The sequence below is a fragment of the Toxorhynchites rutilus genome, chromosome 1, assembly GCF_029784135.1.
Source record: "Toxorhynchites rutilus septentrionalis strain SRP chromosome 1, ASM2978413v1, whole genome shotgun sequence".
Lineage (NCBI taxonomy): Eukaryota > Metazoa > Arthropoda > Insecta > Diptera > Culicidae > Toxorhynchites > Toxorhynchites rutilus.
The window spans coordinates 117,192,411-117,210,368 of record NC_073744.1 but is presented as its reverse complement, the minus strand read 5'-3'; the positions used below and the strand labels follow the sequence as shown (position 1 = coordinate 117,210,368).

Sequence of the window (17,958 nt, the reverse complement as noted above, 5' to 3'; positions counted from 1 at the left end):
TTCATGAGCCTTGCATAAACCGGTTTTTCAAACAACAATCTCAACTGACACTTGCTTTTTCTGTAAATTTGTTCTTGAGCTGCGTGATTGGTTTATGTTGCTGTGAAGACATATTTGTAAATGATTAAGTGCGCAACGACTCTTCTTCAATGTTGAGAGTTATGCTTTAGCAGTGAGTTTTCAATGAAAATGTACGACCAACAGGAGGATGACCGGGGATATTTTGTATACGTGAATCGTTACAATGGCACCACCCAGCCCGACAACCCCAACTTGACTTATATGGTGAACATCATAGTGGAAAAATTCTCCGCTTCGAAATACAGCACCTACCGGTGCGCATGCAAGTTGTTGGCCCTGCAGAAGGGACTCTATAGTAAGTAACTGTAGTTTTTTGCGATGTTTGCTCAGACACATATAGACATATAGCGAAAGACCACTAAATTACTGATATTCGAAGATCGGTTTATTGCGACAATGTGATGGTTAAATTTTAATTGCCTGTTTCTAATTTTGAGGTGGTCTACGGAAACCGAAGATGCATCAGATTTTCAGAAGCTATACTAACGGCATATTCCATCGCATATTTTCTCTCTAGTATTATTTTATCGAAATTCCTCACAGAGGGGTGACGCTGCGTACCCGAACCGGTGTAGATATTGCCTGATGCATCCATGTCCAGACAAGAACTGCGTCACGCAAAAATAACTCCCACCGTACTTCCTGTTCAACCAGGTCGATAGTACAGCTGGAGGCGATCTGGTGTAGTGTTAACATTCATACACCCGACATTCTTCCAAAAATGGAAAATCACTATACTGCCGTTCTACGCATAGTTGTCCCATGTTACTTTTTTACGATTTTCACTTTTCTTCATAAAACGTTGTTTTTATGCATAATCTTACGGAAAAACACAAAAAAAACATATAGTTTATCCCCAACTTTAAAAAAAGACAACATCAAGTTCATTTGTCTCATTTTGATATTCTATTCATAACTGTCCCACCATGTATTTTTTGTAGATCCATATCGAATAAGTCGGTTCAAGTACAAGAATTTCATGTCACGCTTTCAGTAGGCCTAATTTTTTTGGTTTGGAAGAACGAACTAATTCTCAAACAAATAAGAAAAAGTTTAACAGAACACGTGCACACCTTGCTAGCGAATGCCTAATAACAATGAGATTTATATTCTGCGAAGGCAGATTATTTGGCAGATTATTTTCCGGATCTTTCTCGATGCTGAATGGCATCCAAACGGAAAGAATTGCGCGCGTATATATATATGTGTGTGTGTGTGTGTAGCGGCTGCTTCGAGATCTTCCCGGGGAACCGTTTGTGGCATCACTCTCCTCCTGATGGATTCCCTTCTGGCCTAAGGTGCACAAACAGGCTCTTGGTGACACCGTTCATCCGCGCTTATGATAAATGAAGAGCTTCACCACAACAGCGACAACATGCTCCAATCGCTGTTCAATTAGAACTGAGTGGATTTCCGAGCGGCGCTCGCTTATATACCGATTGGTGATTTCAATAGCCTGTTTTGAAAGCAAATTTAAGACTATTGAAACAAGTTTTTGGATCAGAAAGTAACAAGTATAGAACGCGTAGACATTTTATCTTTCGAATGAAGTGTTTATCATACCATTTCGTTTAGTTGTTTAAGAGCTATTAACACTCAAAATCTCGGTCTCCGGCGTAACGCTTTCGTTTTCGAAACTTTGATTTTACACCCCGGGATAGAAATGAAAGACGTAGTCCTACGTCAAAACACAAAAAAAAATATTTGTTCCCAGTATACCAAAAAACAACATCAAGTTCAATTGTCCCATGTTGATATTCTAGGCATAACAGCAAGAATTTTTAATCCCGTAATCAAGCTTAATTGATTCAGTGAGGGGATCTCATCACATTTCATTGAACAATAGTATAGTGCTTATAAAAAACCCGGTGTACTGCTAAATTGCAATGCTTAAAACTTTTGGTAGACAAATATGCGAGAAAACTTTGATTGCGTTTTTCTTAGTTGCTGATTTTGGAACATGGGACAACTATGCGTAGAACGGCAGTATAATAGAGAGAAAAAAAAGATAGTACAGATATCAGCTGTACGTTCATCTACCGTTCTCCACATCCCATTCATGCTGCCATTTGTCCAACGACTCCGCTCTTATCAATTTCCAAATACGATGGGGGTAAAATTGGGTCAAAAATGGAGTAAGTTACTATAAGTAATATCTTGACAAACATTGCCAATACTTTTGAAAGCTGTGAGCCGTATAATAGGAGACATATTTCCACAACTTCCAAAGCATAATACTTAACTGTAGTACAAATAGTTATTATTTAATAATTCATCAAAGTTTGATGTGTAAATAGCCATCAAATAACACCTCAGAAAAAATCTCATGCCCAGCATTATACAGGACTACTAAAATTGTAAAAATTGGATAGAATGATTCTTTAAAGTCTTGCCAGATGAGTCGTGACTGATTTCGAACATCAACATTTTTTTTCCATTCGAATTTCAATATTTTCGAAATAATCTCTTATTCACACTGAGTGGGGTTGAGAATGGGTGAAGCGCAAAATTGAATTCCATGCCAAACCGATATAGTGATCGTCAGATTTTCATGAAAATTGATAGTTTTATTCCTCATCGTAAAATATTAGACCCCTATTTTTTATTTTTTTCATCAGGGTAGCCATTTCCATTTTATAGTGGTTCAAAAAATCAACTTTTTCACCTTCTTCAAAAATTCATAATTTTTGAACTACTTGGCCGATTTAGATGATCGATATATCAAACTAAAGCCAATGAGCTAGTTTAGTTTGAAAAAATACACACCTAAAAAAAACAGATTTTGTTTTCGTAACATAGATTGTAATTGTTTTCATAACTTACATGGTTTCGGAACTAAGGTCACCATATTTTTTATTTTTTTTCTTGAGATTTTATCATATAACATATCCGAATATCAGAAAGGTGTTTTTTTCGTTTCCGAGCGATTCTTCTAGAGGCGAAGTTTAAAGAAAACAAAGAACTGAACTAAACTGAGTGATTTTTCAAAATTAGGATGTTTTCAGTTTTCGTTCAATATTCCTATGCGACTGGACTACATCTATGCGACCAGAATCCAATTTTTATGCATATGTGGTATTTCATGTGGATTCAAATTGGTATATCGATCATCTAAATCGGCTCGGTAATTTAAAAGTTATGAATTTAAAAAAAAGCATTTTTGTAAAAAAAGGAACAAATGATTTTTCGGACCATCGGTTAATTTTGAAAAGTCAGAACTTAAGAACAAAAAATACCGTATTTCTGAATTTTGGATATGCTATTTATAAAAATCTTAACTTTCAAGAAAAAATATAAAAAAAATATAGCGCCCTTGGTCCCGCGACAATGTAAACTATAAAAAATACAATCAATAATTACAAGACCAAAATCCAAAATTTCTGCAAGTATAATTTTTTTTTTTGGAAAAAATAGCTAATTGGTTTTAATTTGGTATGTCGATCATCTGAATCGGTGCAGTAGTTCAAAACTTGAGTTTTAAAAAAAAGTCATTTTTGAAAAAATGGGAAAAAAATGTTTTTTTTGGGCAACCCTAAAATGGAAACGATCACAAAAAAACCGGTCTAATGTTTTGCGATAAAGAACAAAACTACCACTTTCCACGAAAATCTGAGAATCTCTATATCGATTTGACATGGAATGGCTGTATATACATCGCACTGTATCGCACTGTATTCCATGGCTGTACATTCCCATCGCACTTATAGGTGGATTGATACTATTTTCGTAACTCAAATAATCATTCAAGCAGTGGCGTCTCGTGAGTAAATTGACTAGTTATGCACCTACACGGTGACCCAAAATTTTTACACAAAATTTCAAAATGGAGGTTAATTAGTGCTCGAATATTGTTTTCTTTATGCAAGAATTTCAATGGGTTGGCTGAATTATATCGTGTTTCATCGTATTTCAAGCATTTATGAGTCTAATTTTAATTTTGAGCTATTTTTCATAGTCGTGCGTAGTTGATATACGTTGTATATAAATTCAATATAACATTGTTTAGATGCGCAAGGGAGTATGAAAGGACATTTCTCAAATATAATATTACAGTCTTGTTTTCGGGGTCAAATTATTTTTTTAATTAAATTTCTTCTTTTTCTTCTTGAAGAAATTATATCACTTGTACAGGGTAACTTCGATATAACGTACATTTTACTTTCAAAATTGTACGTTGTATCGAATTGTACGTTATATCGAAGCATAATAAAGAACTCCGAAACGTAGCTTATATTACTTTATTGTGTTGCTGTTTGAGTAAGGTTGATGAATAAAATCAATAAGAAGACGAAGCCAACTTTTCTCATGATGTTTCCCTTCGTTTTGTTGATTGATGTATGATTCATTAAGAATCCGGATTCACAAAACAGTTGTATTTCGGGATCGGTTAAAGTTACAATACAAGCTTTAGTATCAAAATACAGATAACTTATTGTTCTTTCAGAAAAAAAATATTAAAAAAAAAATTTTTTTTGGACTTTGATAATGTGTACGTTGTATCGAGGTAAAATGTACGTTATATCGAGTGACGTTGTATCGAGGGTACGTTATATCGAAGTTTCCCTGTATTGTGAAATCGTATCACCTAGATGCATTGCTCCAAGACAAGTAAAAATTTCTTTATTATAAGTTTCAACTATGTTGATCGTCCTACAGCTGTAGGCCCGCTTGACTTTGCACACGTTCGGGATCTTCTGCATAAATTTCATCAACTCGCAATCACGCTTTGGGGTTTGGATGAAGAATGATGCCAACGAAGGGAAGGAAGAAAAATATTTCCTTGTTTTTGAATTATTCGTGCAAGAATGCAGCGAAACATGCACCTTACAATTAATATAGTCAATGTTTGAAAACGACTTCTTTGTGATCGCCTGGATTCCTCCTTTATCTCTTGACATCACTCGAGCCCCATCGTATGTTTGCGCAACCAGCTTAGTAAGTGATACGCCAAATTGCTGCAGTAAACTAAGGGTGCTCATACACTGTTTGATCGAAGCCAAATATTTGACTCTTTTTCACAGATAAAATTTGACCAACGTATACCGATCAAATATATTCAACACAAAACACGACAAACAAATATTCAGTTATTGGATGCCTAAAATATTTCTTCAGTCTATTCGTCAAAACTGTCGGTACGGGGTTAGGTTACCTTAAATATTTCAGTCAAAGTTTTTCCATGTTCGATGTTTGACATTGTTTGCCATTGTTGATAATTGAGGGGTGGCAAAGAAAATAATGTTCGTACAAATTTCAAACCAAACTTTATCTGGCAAAAAGTGTCAAATATTTGACCTCTGGACAAACAGTGTACGGCCACCTTAACGACATGGTTAGCTAAATCTGTGTCGAACTTCATCTCACAATGACACAAATCTTTTGAAGGGAATACTTGTATAAAATTTAAAAAAAGTTCAATTCATGACGAATGCCAAAGGGTCATGCGTTTTAGAACTTATATTTTATCATTACTACTCCCGCCGTTCGAGCAGCTTCATTATCATGCTAACGCATCTTCAATACGAGTTTTCCCAAACGTACGGCACGTCATGCTGTTGTTGATGTGCTCTTTGGTAGCTGAATAAGCTTTTATAGCGGAAGATAGATGTATTCAAATTAGCATATCCATTAAAGTTCCGTGTAACTATTAGGCTGTCAAAAAAGTCCTGCGGTATATCCGCGAGGTGTCGTTGTAAGCGCGTAGTTCTAGTTGTATTCATTGTATCGTCGTTCGTGAGTTATAGTGTCGCAAATATGGAGCAAAATGAAGAGAAAATCCATATTTTACAGTACTACTATGACAAAGGCAAAAATGCATCTCAAGCTGCCAATAAAATTTGTGCAGTTTATGGACCCGATACAGTTTCCATTTCCACCGCACAACGATGGTTTCAACGTTTTCGTTCTGGTGTAGAGGTCGTCGAAGATGCGCCACGCTCCGGAAGGCCTGTCGTCGAAAATTGCGACAAAATCGCTGAATTAGCCGAGAAAGACCGGCATAGTAGCAGCCGTAGCATCGGCCAAGAGCTGGGGATAAGTCATCAAACCGTTATTAACCATTTGAAGAAGCTTGGATTCACAAAGAAGCTCGATGAATGGGTGCCACACACGTTGACGCAAAAAACATCTTTGACCGTATCGACGCATGTGAATCGCAACAAAATCGAACCGTTTCTGAAGCGGATGGTGACTGGCGATGAAAAGTGGGTCACTTACGACAACGTGAAGCGCAAACGGTCGTGGTCGAAGCCCGCTGAAGCGGCTCAGACGGTGGCCAAGCCCTCATTAACGGCCAGGAAGGTTCTGCTGTGTGTTTGGTGGGATTGTCAAGGAATAATCTATTATGAGCTGCTTCCCTATGGCCAAACGCTCAATTCGGACCTGTACTGCCAACAATTGGACCGCTTGAAGGTAGCACTCATGAAGAAGAGGCCATCTTTGATAAACAGAGGCCGCATTGTCTTCCATCAGGACAACGCCAGGCCACACACTTCTTTGGTGACGCGCCAGAAGCATCGGGAGCTCGGATGGGAGGTTCTTTTGCATCCGCCGTATAGTCCGGAGCTTGCACCAAGTGACTACCACCTGTTTTTGTCCATGGCGAACGAGCTAGGTAGTCAGAAGTTAGCCACAAAAGAGGCCTGTGAAAATTGGCTATCCGAGTTTTTTGCCAATAAGGAAGCGAGCTTCTATAACAGGGGTATTATGAAGTTGGCATCTCGTTGGGAACAAGTCATCGAACAAAACGGCGCATATTTAACAGATGAATGTAACTAATTTTATGAACAAATGAAAATTCAAAAAAAAATACCGCAGGACTTTTTTGACAGCCTAATATTTTACCGCTTCTAACACAGGTCGCTTTTATCTTGTTCAATTTTGGTCGTGGAATATCCATTTTCTCAAAAACCTATTTCTCTTCCACAATCCTATCTGCAAACGGTCTTTCCAAAAGCTCATCAACAATATACTGTCCAACAATATCCATATTTTATTCTAAATTGTGACGATGTATCACGAAAAAACTCTCAATCGGTACACTGAAAAAGGCTGAAAGATATTCAATTTCAACACTTATACTAATTCATTCTTCATATGTTATGAATGAAACAATGTAAAATAGCACTTTTTTAACCTTTTCAGACTAGAAAGAATGTTTGAAACCGCGAAATTTGGAGAAACATTCAGATTTTTCTAAAAAATTCAAACAAATTTTAAACCAGAAAAACAAACATTTCATTGACAATTTACTAGAGCGTGTGCGCACCACTCTATCTAAACTTTAATATACAGTCTGTGCATAGGAAAAGTGCACAGACTGATGTCAGTGACGTAACAAATCATCTGCGCCAAGCGAGCTTTCAGAGAGCCGCTAAAGGGTGTGTCACATCAAATTGCATCACGGAAAAAACGCTGTAGAAATTCGCCCAGTAGACCGATCCTTTTGAAAATTTTAGACAGTAAAATAAAAACTATTAAACAACTTTCGGCATTTTCTTTTTATTCATACTTCGAGCCCAAGCCCGTATGCCCGCACCTTCCTCTTTACCCCGTCCATAAGGTTCTGTACAACGTCAGGTTGTAGTTTTTTTTTTAACAGAAATCCATTTTCAATTGAAGTCCGCCTCCGATTTGACAACTTTTGGGTTCTTCCAGAGGGCCTGCTTCATAATCGCCCAATATTTCTCTATTGGGCGAAGCTCCGGCGCGTTGGGCGGGTTCATTTCCTTTGGCACGAAGGTGACCCCGTTGGCTTCGTACCACTCCAACACGTCCTTTGAATAGTGGCACGAAGCGCGATCCGGCCAGTAGATGGTCGGGCCCTCGTGCTGCTTCAATAGTGGTAGTAAGCGCTTCTGTAGGCACTCCTTTAGGTAAACCTGACCGTTTACCGTGCCGGTCATCACGAAGGGGGCGCTCCGCTTTCCGCAAGAGCAGATCGCTTGCCACACCATGTACTTTTTGGCAAACTTGGATAGTTTCTGCTTGCGAATCTCCTCCGGAACGCTGAATTTGTCCTCTGCGGAGAAGAACAACAGGCCCGGCAGCTGACGAAAGTCCGCTTTGACGTAGGTTTCGTCGTCCATTACCAGGCAATGCGGCTTCGTCAGCATTTCGGTGTACAGCTTCCGGGCTCGCGTCTTCCCCACCATGTTTTGCCTTTCGTCGCGGTTAGGAGCCTTCTGAACCTTGTATGTACGCAGCCCCTCCCGCTGCTTGGTCCGCTGGACGAATGAACTTGACAAATTAAGCTTATTGGCGACATCCCGGACCGAACTTCTCGGATCACGTCTAAACTGCTTAACTACGCGCTTGTGATCTTTTTCACTGACGGAGCATCCATTTTTGCCGTTCTTCACCTTCCGGTCGATGGTTAGGTTCTCGAAGTATCGTTTTAGTACTCTGCTGAGCGTGGATTGGACGATTCCCAGCATCCTGCCGATGTCCCGATGTGACAACTCCGGATTCTCGAAATGAGTGCACAAGATTAATTCACGACGCTCTTTTTCGTTCGACGACATTTTTCCAAATTCACGAAAAATTGACAGTGAAGCATGGCCAACGTGATCTATACACTCTTATCTGATTATAAGCGAGAGCTGAAGATATAATTCCTAAAAATTAAATTTCTACAGCGTTTTTTCCGTGATGCAATTTGATGTGACACACCCTTTATATAAAAGCACCTTACGCAAAGCGCGCCGATTGCGGATCTGAAGCGTGTTTAAGGCCGTTTTATATTATCCAGCACGTAGCGTTAACGGCACGTACCGACACCGGCAGACAAATACATGATGTATTCATATCATCAGGCATAGCAACTTCTCTGTAGGGACCGGCAGCGCAGACGGAGCGGAGAAATGCTACTGATCAGCGTTGCCAATGTTCCAGTTTAAACTGGATTCTTCCAGTTTTTTTTTCTCGATCCAGTCATCCAGTTGAACCCTAAAATCTTCCAGTTTTTTGGAATATCGTCCAGTTTTATCCTGTTTTTTCATATGTGTGCCCAAGTTTTATCCATTTTATGTAAAATAAATTTACAATGATAAATATTATCTGTCCCTCCCTCTTCCTATCCCTTATGTAATTTTATTTTCTTACATTTACCATTCGACCTTGGATCGCTCTCTCTTTTCTACGACAGGCGAGGTTGTAATTCGGTTTTTCCCATTTTGTTCAATCGGTCGATGTTTTGTCGAAAATTTCAAAACGAAGAGCTTTTCCGAATGGTGGAAATTTATCAAACTACTTTAAAAACAGGGTATCACTCAATTGTTAATTTTATTTAACAGCCTACCCAAGAATCAATGTGCTACACTGTGTATCAATTTATATAAATATCGGATGTTCCAAATCATTCTGAAGTTCAGACCAATTGATCTACCATTCCACTCGCGACTGGTACAATGTCCATATAAAGAAAACTTACCCAAAATATTTCATAGAGTCCGCGAGCTATGCAGGTTCTGAGTTTATATAAACATCAGATGTTATAGATCCTCTAAAACATTCTGAAGTTCAGAAGGTTACAGAGCAAATGGTTTCCATTGTCTTTAATTGATATAAATATAAAACCCAAGTAACCTTGCTTCCGTTTACAACAAATGGATATTAGTTTCTCATAGTCACTCGAAGGAGTTTTAGTTTTAAATATAAATAATTTAATTAATGCAAACAAACTCCCCTGAATAGCTAATAGCTAACATGCTTAAAATGCATGAAAACCATAGTGTATATTTTGCAAGAAAGCATACTATGCATATTTTTTCAAAAGTACTTTCTCGAGCTAGAGGAAATATTTAAGGGTCCCTCATATTGATCTTGATACCGAAATTAGTGTATAACTCTAATATAATATGTAAATTTGCAATGAATAATACCAAAAAAATGAGAAAGATAGCTTCTCAATACCAAAATTTTATAATTTCAATACCAAAGTAACTCTTGAGCAACGTTGTTTGTGGTTTTTTGAGTATTGAAATAACATTATGAGAAGTTGTTTTTGGTATTTTACCTCGTATCTCATGCTGATCCGTGCCTTTTTGAGGTAGCGAACTATACGCTACGCTCTTCTATCAGCGATTTTATGGATTTTATGAAGCGATAAATACGAAACTCTTCAAGTGTTGCCCAAATAAAACCATCCCTCAAATATTGTTTCACAGTAATTACAGTTACAGTTTTATGAACTACATATAAACACTACAATCAATTTAGATAAATCATAGCCGGTCTTCTTAAAATAAAGGTTTTACCGGATCCAGTTTTTTTAAGAGCAATCTTCCAGTTTTTTCAAAAATATTATTGGAAACCCTGCTACTGATGATTGAACCGATGTCGTACCGAAGAGCGACGAACGCACCCATACCACGAACTTAAACGTTTGATTTGTATGTATGGTGCTACTCGCCCGTGTAGTTCGTGCCCGGCACCGGCAAATTATTCTTTTCGAGAATTCCTTCATGCATTTGTCTGTCTGTGTATGTCCGGAGTCGTTCCGCTATATATACGCATACACATTTGAAACACACGCAATAATATTTGACTTGCATGAAACGTGCCGTGCCGGTTACGCTACGTGCCTGATAATATAATATTACCTTTAGTCGTCTAAGTTCGGGTTGTGAGAGAATCGAGAGAGACTATTGATGAGGAGTTCTGATTGAACCCTCAACCATTCTCTTATCTTATGCACATCTTCCACTGCACGAAATTGTTGCCAACACATTGGCAGTTTAGTTAACCAAAGCTTCAACACAATGTTATCAATATGTGTGTAGATATACGTAATTCTCGTGCACAAATGAATGTGCGAGAGCTGGGATAGCGTAGAATAAGTGATAGAAACCAATATTTTGCATCCTCGTTTCATGCCGTTCGTTCTTCTTTACGATCAAGAACGCTTGTGTACACGGGGCAACCGAATTCCTCATGATTTTCATACTTTGCATACGTTTATTTAATTGAACTATAGTCTGTGCTAATAAGCATAGTAGGAGCGCTACATTTTTGAAATATTAGGTTGTGCAGTGCACGAGGTGCACATATGGACGAGTCGCCACTGCATTCAAGACACTTACATGTTGGTCAATTATCTTGAAATTATTGAGAAATTGATTTCTAAACACAATTCTTAAGACAGTATTCTAGTCTAGAAATTTGAAAAAAAAAATTCTTCATATTTCTGTAGTTTAGGCATTCAGGAATATACCCTATAAAGGACTTTTCGAAAATCCTATTATTCACCGAGTTAGAGCCATTTTAGTGATGCGGCCATAACAATGAACTTCAAACGCGTTTTTCTCGAAACTTACTTTTTTCAAACTGGCGTAAACGATATCTCAAGTTCTACTGAACCGATTCATGTCGAATTTACATGGATACAATCTGCAGGCGTCTCTATCGCATGAACCTCTAAAAACGATTATTTTTAAATTTTACTATTAAGAAAAATCGGGAAACGCAAGAAAAAACGCTTTAAACCGCATTTTGTTTTTCAAACGACCGCCATTTTGTCAAAAAAGTAGTAGAGTCTGAGCCTAGGGGCACGGATGGAAGTTTGACGTAGGACTGTAATTGTTCAGAACACTTGGTTATTATAAATGTGATTCTTTTCATTGTTCAGAAATCTGTAAGTTTAACTCTTTTGAAACTCTAAATAGTAACCCAGAAAAGGACTGTTTGTCGTATGTACTCACAACCTTCAAACGGCTTTGTAACGAACAAAGAATGACAATAAGCTTCTGGCAGGAAGTCCAACTGTCTAACTGAAAATGGTTAATGAATATAAGTGGGACACATAACAGGGTGGAATGGTAGATGAAGTATTTGTGAATCGTCATTGATTACATTGAACATGAAATGTATGGGGAAGAAACGAAAAAAACAAGTTGAAAATACTCACGATTTCATTATATTTTGAGGTAAAATACACATGAAATCATGAAGTTGCCTTATTTTTAATGTATAGCTATGGTATTATGATTGCTTTCCATTGTCTTATTCTTATTATTAGGCATCGGGGGCAGTAGCTTATTCGTTCGTTCGCAGACTAACACAATCAAGTCGTATTGGTTCTACTGCTCAATCCATCATAGAAGGAATTAATAGCGCCTTCCAGTTGGCTCCACAAAATGACTCAGGCCCGACGAATTTTGTTGAAGATCCAAACCATGCTAAGAGTTTTTCATTACCTTCTATACTGCATACATACATACATACTTGGCATACCTGTATTTTCTTGTCCAACAAATGTTTGTGCAAGTTAGAATAGCATGTTTTCCACCTGGGTGACGTCTTTAGAGAACCCCTATTGAACTGACAGTAGCCAACATATCGAGTATCCCACTGACATTTTCCCTTTGTTTTCACATGAATTAGGTATCCCACTGACAGTTTTTTGCTAACGATCCTAGCACCAATCATAGCACCCGGCTGATGTTTTCTGCTTGAAAAATTGCAGGCCGCTGTCCCATTTGACATATCAATTTCTGGTCGAGTAATCCCAGCTCATGTAACTTTACCAATTTTAGATCCATCGGTATAAAACACGAGGATTTTGGACGAGTATCAGGGCCATCTTCTTCCTATTCGCTGAATAACCACGGATAATAGCTCAGCTCATTGAACTTCTACGCATACCGTTTGATCATTAGGCAAAATGTTAATAACCATTCGCTGCGATAACGTCGATTGATTCAACACTATGCGTTCAACGAGCATCTCAAAATCAAAACTGAGTGCCCGAAGTGTCATGTGGAGGTTTTAGGATGCAATAAATATTTATATGGTGGTTAGACACTCATCCCGCTCTCTAAGGGGGGGGCTGTCATACAAATGAAACACAAATTTCTGCATAACTCGAAAGCTAATCAAGCACAATTTGGGATGTGAGGGTTTTTGGGTATGAGAAATGTTTCTATAATGGTATGACATCCCTTCCTCCTCTGGAATGGAGAGGGGGTCCCATAAAAATATTACACATATTTCAACCAAAAATATTCCAACCAATCATGACAATTGGAAATTTTCGGAAAACTCTGAAGGAAAAAGGAAACATTCGGAAAATTTAATTCCCATATGTTCTACAATTACATAGTGACAAGAACTGTTAGTTCATTTGATGATTGCTATTAGCATCCCTAGTTGCTTTTACTATAGTAGGCATGAACTAGGATGGTTACCATTAGCAACGTGATTTTTCATTTCAGTTAGTTTGAGCTGAGCACGAAATAAAGATAGACGCTTTTACTTAACACGTGTTCTTTTCAATTGCAACAAATTTTGGCGACGAGGACAAAGTGAAAATCGGAGTCAATAGAAGCATACATCATCTAAAATGGCAAGCGGAGGAGGAGAACCAGCCGGAGAAGCGGTCCAGGACATGCAAACGGCGATTTTGCAAATCACCCAACTCTTGCAGCGGTTTGCAGTTCCCAGGCAGCCAAATCCGGAACACACGTTCTTTTCAATTGCAACAATTGCGCTAGCGAAATTTATCTTTGTTCGAAATTGGAAATGGATTTTAATGTGATGAAACGCACTCCTATATTTTTTTCTATCTATGCAAGAAAAAAAGGATCGACAGATGTTTTGATAAGAGCAGAACTTGAGAAAGGAATCCGATTTAGGGCTGTCTTTATTCTATCATATTTTCTGTATAAAACTTTTATTCCATGTAACGGAGAAATATGTTATTTGCAAGTGGTTGAAAAATCTTGAACGAAAATTGTGCCTGAAAATAATTTGATATTAAAATGATGAGTATTGTTAGAAATACTAGGAATTTTATAGTAAAATGTAAATTCAACGGGGACGAATAGAAGATCAATCAATGAACAATTCTGCGATTGAACCCATGAACTTGCTCATAGTAAGAAAATGTGAATGTTTGAAGTTATTGATAAAAAAAACAGGAAGTGGGTTATATCTATGGTATAACCGCAAGGGTGACGTAGGACTATCGTTGATTTAGAGATCATTTGTATGAAGTTGAATCTGAATTCATTCTGAATGAATGAATATTTGGAGAACTTCGAAAACGAGAGCGTTACGTTGGAGGCACAAGGTTTTATGCATCCAATATTGGATACGGAAATATCCTACTGATGGGGAAGAATAATCTTCAGAAGCTATCCTGTTGATTGCGATTGATTGAAAAATCACAAAACCTAATGTATTTGGTCACAGTGTTACATGGATAGAAAACATTAAAATAAACTCTTTCATATGAATGTAATTTTAAATTCCCAGAGGAACTGGCAGATTATTTTCAGTAACGATTAGATATTTCCACATTTTCCTCGATACTGGAAGCCCACCAGTGGTTAATGCTAACTCGATAACCATCTGTTAATAGCACTTGATTGAAACATATTTGGTCACAGTGTTACATGGATAGAAAACTTTCAAATAAACTCTTTCACATGAATGTATTTTTAAATTCCTAGAGGAACTGGCAGATTATTTTCCGGATCTTTCTCGATCCAAACGGAAAGAATTCCGTGCGTGTATATGTGTGTGTGTAGCGGCTGCTTCGAGATCTTCCCGGGGAACCGTTTGTAGCATCACTCTCCTCCTGATGGATTCCCTTCTGGCCTAAGGTGCACAAACAGGCTCTAGGTGACACCGTTCATCCGCGCTTTCATGATAAATGAAGATCTTCACCACAACAGCGACAACATGCTCCAATCGCTGTTCAATTAGAACTGAGTGGATATCCGAGCGGCGCTCGCTTATATACCGATTGGTGATTTCAATAGCCTATTTTGAAAGCAAATTTAAGACTATTGAAACAAGTTTTTGGATCAGAAAGTAACAAGTATACAACGCGTAGACATTTTATCTTTCGAATGAAGTGTTTATCATACCATTTCGTTCAGTTGTTTAGGAGCTATTAACACTCAAAATCTCGGTCTTCGGCGTAACGCTTTCGTTTTCGAAACTTTGATTTTACACCCCGGTATAGAAATGAAAGACGTAGTCCTACGTCAAAAACAAAATTTTGGCGGGACGAAGTTTGCCGGGTCAGCTTGTGATGAATAAATGAATGACCAAGGCTTCATGCCATACGTAGACTGTCAAACTTGGTCATTAGATTTACGAAGAACGAAATCTATCATAATGCATTTGTTCGAACTCTTTACTTAAAAAGTAAATATAGTAGAATCTCGAAAATTGTTTAAATCGATCACTAGTTTAATCAATTTAATCAATGCACACAAACGATTAATAAGCCAATGGTAGTTCTACGTCAGCTTTGCGGTTATATCATAGGTAACTATTCATAGTTCTTTTTATTATTTTCGAATTAACGTGGTTTTTTTACGAGGTACGTATCCCCCGCGAGAAAAAAGTGAGTGTATTCCTAAAAATTGTCTTAAATATATAGAGGTCTAATAATCACCATGTCACTCTTTACTAGGTAGCAATGGCTTTGATATTTCCTTTTTTAAAAAAGTCGGTTTATTTCCTTCCAGCATGCTACATTCCATTTCAAACCATTTGCGGCATTCTGGAGCGCCATCGCCTGAACCTTATCGACAGTGCACCTTCGATAAAACCCACTCAGCTAACAGCAGTCCTGCATGATATATATTTCGCAGCGGAACAACTCGGTTATTTTGCCGAGCTAAACCATCCGCCGGACCGCGAAACCTCCGTTGCAACACTTGCTGGGCTTTTTTGGGCCGTTTATGATCCGAAACGGTGCAATCCAATATCGGTGCTAGAGCTAAAGCAAACGCTCCTATTGTTGTGTGATACAGCAAACTTCGAACAAGTCGTGTGGGAACATTTTCAACTGACGAGTGATCACAATCTGTGCGTATCGCGCCATCGTTTCGATGCTATGCTGATGAACCTTGCGAAACTGTTATCGTTTCTAGGTGAACCCGACCATCTGAAAGCAAATATCGTGCAAGAGATAGTTAGCGAATGTTTTGTGCACTATCCAGGACTGGTTGGTCTTACGGAGTATCAGTTTTCGTGTCTGTGGAAACTGTCATCTAAATTTTCGTACTACTCCAATGTGCTAGCACTGACAAAACGTTTGAAAGACTCGGAATTTGTTGTGCATAACATGCACTGTGTAGCATGTCGAATGCAAATTCAAGGGTTACGATTCAAATGCCAGAAATGCCGCAGTTTTTCTCTTTGCATTGACTGTTTCAGCCAAGGCTACACCAGTAAAGGTCACAATGTGGGACATAAAATGTATGAAATCAGTACAAATGTAGGTAGAATATATATAAAAAATGAGTTCGTTAGCTGAATCTGTTTGTATTTACAGGATGACACAAACAAAAAATTGTCTGTGCTACTGTCCAAGCTTTGCAATTTATGCAACGGTGCATCCACAACACAATCCACCCAACAGCAGCCTTCAACGTTTGACAACATGGAAGCTAAGCTAATTGATACCAACGCGGTTGAATTGCAGGAAATCGAACACCCGCCTGCAGCAAGCAGTACTTTGCGTGGTACCCTTTCACGTTCACTCAATTTCACTAGCAGTGCTAGTAAAAATGTTTCTGGTAGGAATAACAGTATTTTCAGCCACATCGATTGCCAGCTGTTCACGAGTACCAAGAACCAATCGTTGAAAGAAAAGCTCTCCGAAGTAATATGCTTGTTCGAAGAGGACAGTGAAAAGTATCGATTGAAGCTAGCGAATCTGAAGACAAACAGTAACATCGAGAAGGATCAACTGGAATACTTTGATGCTCACGGAAAATTCGTTGCAAGCCAACTAAAACAACTGAGAGAAGTCTGTTCGAAAATTGGACGAGGAGCCCCACAGAGCTCGAGTACTCCATATCGGTCTTCGAGCGAAGTGAAGGGAAAGAGACTTTCGTTGGTTACTGTCGCTCCATTGGATAAATCTCGTAAGTAAATAAAAATCTATCATAAATTCCTTCCTCAAAAGTTACATCACGATTCATTACAGTTGCTGACGCCGAAAAAAATAAATCATATGTTAACGAGCAATTTCATTCAGAACTGTCGGTTCGTGATGTGAGCTCGTGGTTCCATTTGAACAATCCCTCTGAGACAATGCTCGGACAAATGGAGAAGTCTGCTGGATCGTCCCCGAGTGATAATCACAAAAAAGCCGTTGATGAGCTAAACCGTTGCATCGACAATCTTAAAATAGACACGCAAATGGCGAACTTTAAGGATCTGTTGCTTAAAGTACGTGAAATAGTTGACGATTCTTACAGTGACAATACGGAGCTAGCTCAGACTACCCAGCAATTGGAAAAGGCCTTGGATCGAATAATTGAGGAAGAGGAACGGAAACGTTTGGAAAATGTTTAGTTCATAACATCAAGCACGAGATTTTACTTAATTTGAAGGCAATTTTATATATATATTGTATCGACTGTAAGACGTACAAACTTAAAAATACAACATAAAGAAAAAATATGTCCACATACGGATTTACTCAATCGGAAAGAAAGTTCAACTTTTTACGAATCAGTTACAGCGCTTTTCAGTTCTTCCAGCACGGCATCGATCTGGCTATCCATCGCTAAAACATGTCCTATGTTGCAATTTTCGGTTCCGATAAAGGTAACGACGAGCGGTAACTTATTCATCTGAACGACCTGATAATCGGCATACACGGAGATGATGTTGCGTGTCCGGCCCAGACCCAGCTTATTCGATTGTTCGGCCGCCAGTGTGAAAGTGGATAAGAACGCAGGTTTCATTACAATCTCGGATGATTTATCTTTTTTGAGATCGATTAGAGGCACTCCATCGCGATCTGTGACCATAACACAGCGCAGACCGGTTACCCTTGTGATAACAAAAAAAACAGTGTAAATATTACGTCTGATAGGTAATTCTCACAAAATGTGGCATTCATACCAA

The 17,958-nt window shown here is 38.3% G+C and overlaps 2 protein-coding genes across 4 annotated transcripts in view; one reads left to right on the top strand and one right to left on the bottom strand.

Annotated features, from left to right (window-relative positions):
- The first annotated feature begins 23 nt into the window (after positions 1-23).
- Positions 24-17,495, top strand: LOC129761638 (dystrophin). The gene is made up of 4 exons (XM_055759373.1): positions 24-376; positions 15,561-16,315; positions 16,373-16,967; positions 17,030-17,495. Exons 1-4 carry the CDS (start codon positions 184-186, stop codon positions 17,398-17,400), a joined length of 1,914 nt encoding a protein of 637 aa, XP_055615348.1. The 5' UTR covers positions 24-183; the 3' UTR covers positions 17,401-17,495.
- LOC129761691 (ragulator complex protein LAMTOR3 homolog) overlaps positions 17,381-17,958 on the bottom strand; it is a 305,844-nt gene continuing 305,266 nt past the window's right edge. For all 3 annotated transcript variants that reach the window (XM_055759437.1, XM_055759428.1, XM_055759431.1), the window contains exon 3: positions 17,381-17,883. In XM_055759437.1, coding sequence (XP_055615412.1) covers positions 17,553-17,883 — 331 coding nt within the window. In that variant the 3' untranslated portion in view covers positions 17,381-17,552. The remainder of the gene's footprint in view (positions 17,884-17,958) is intronic.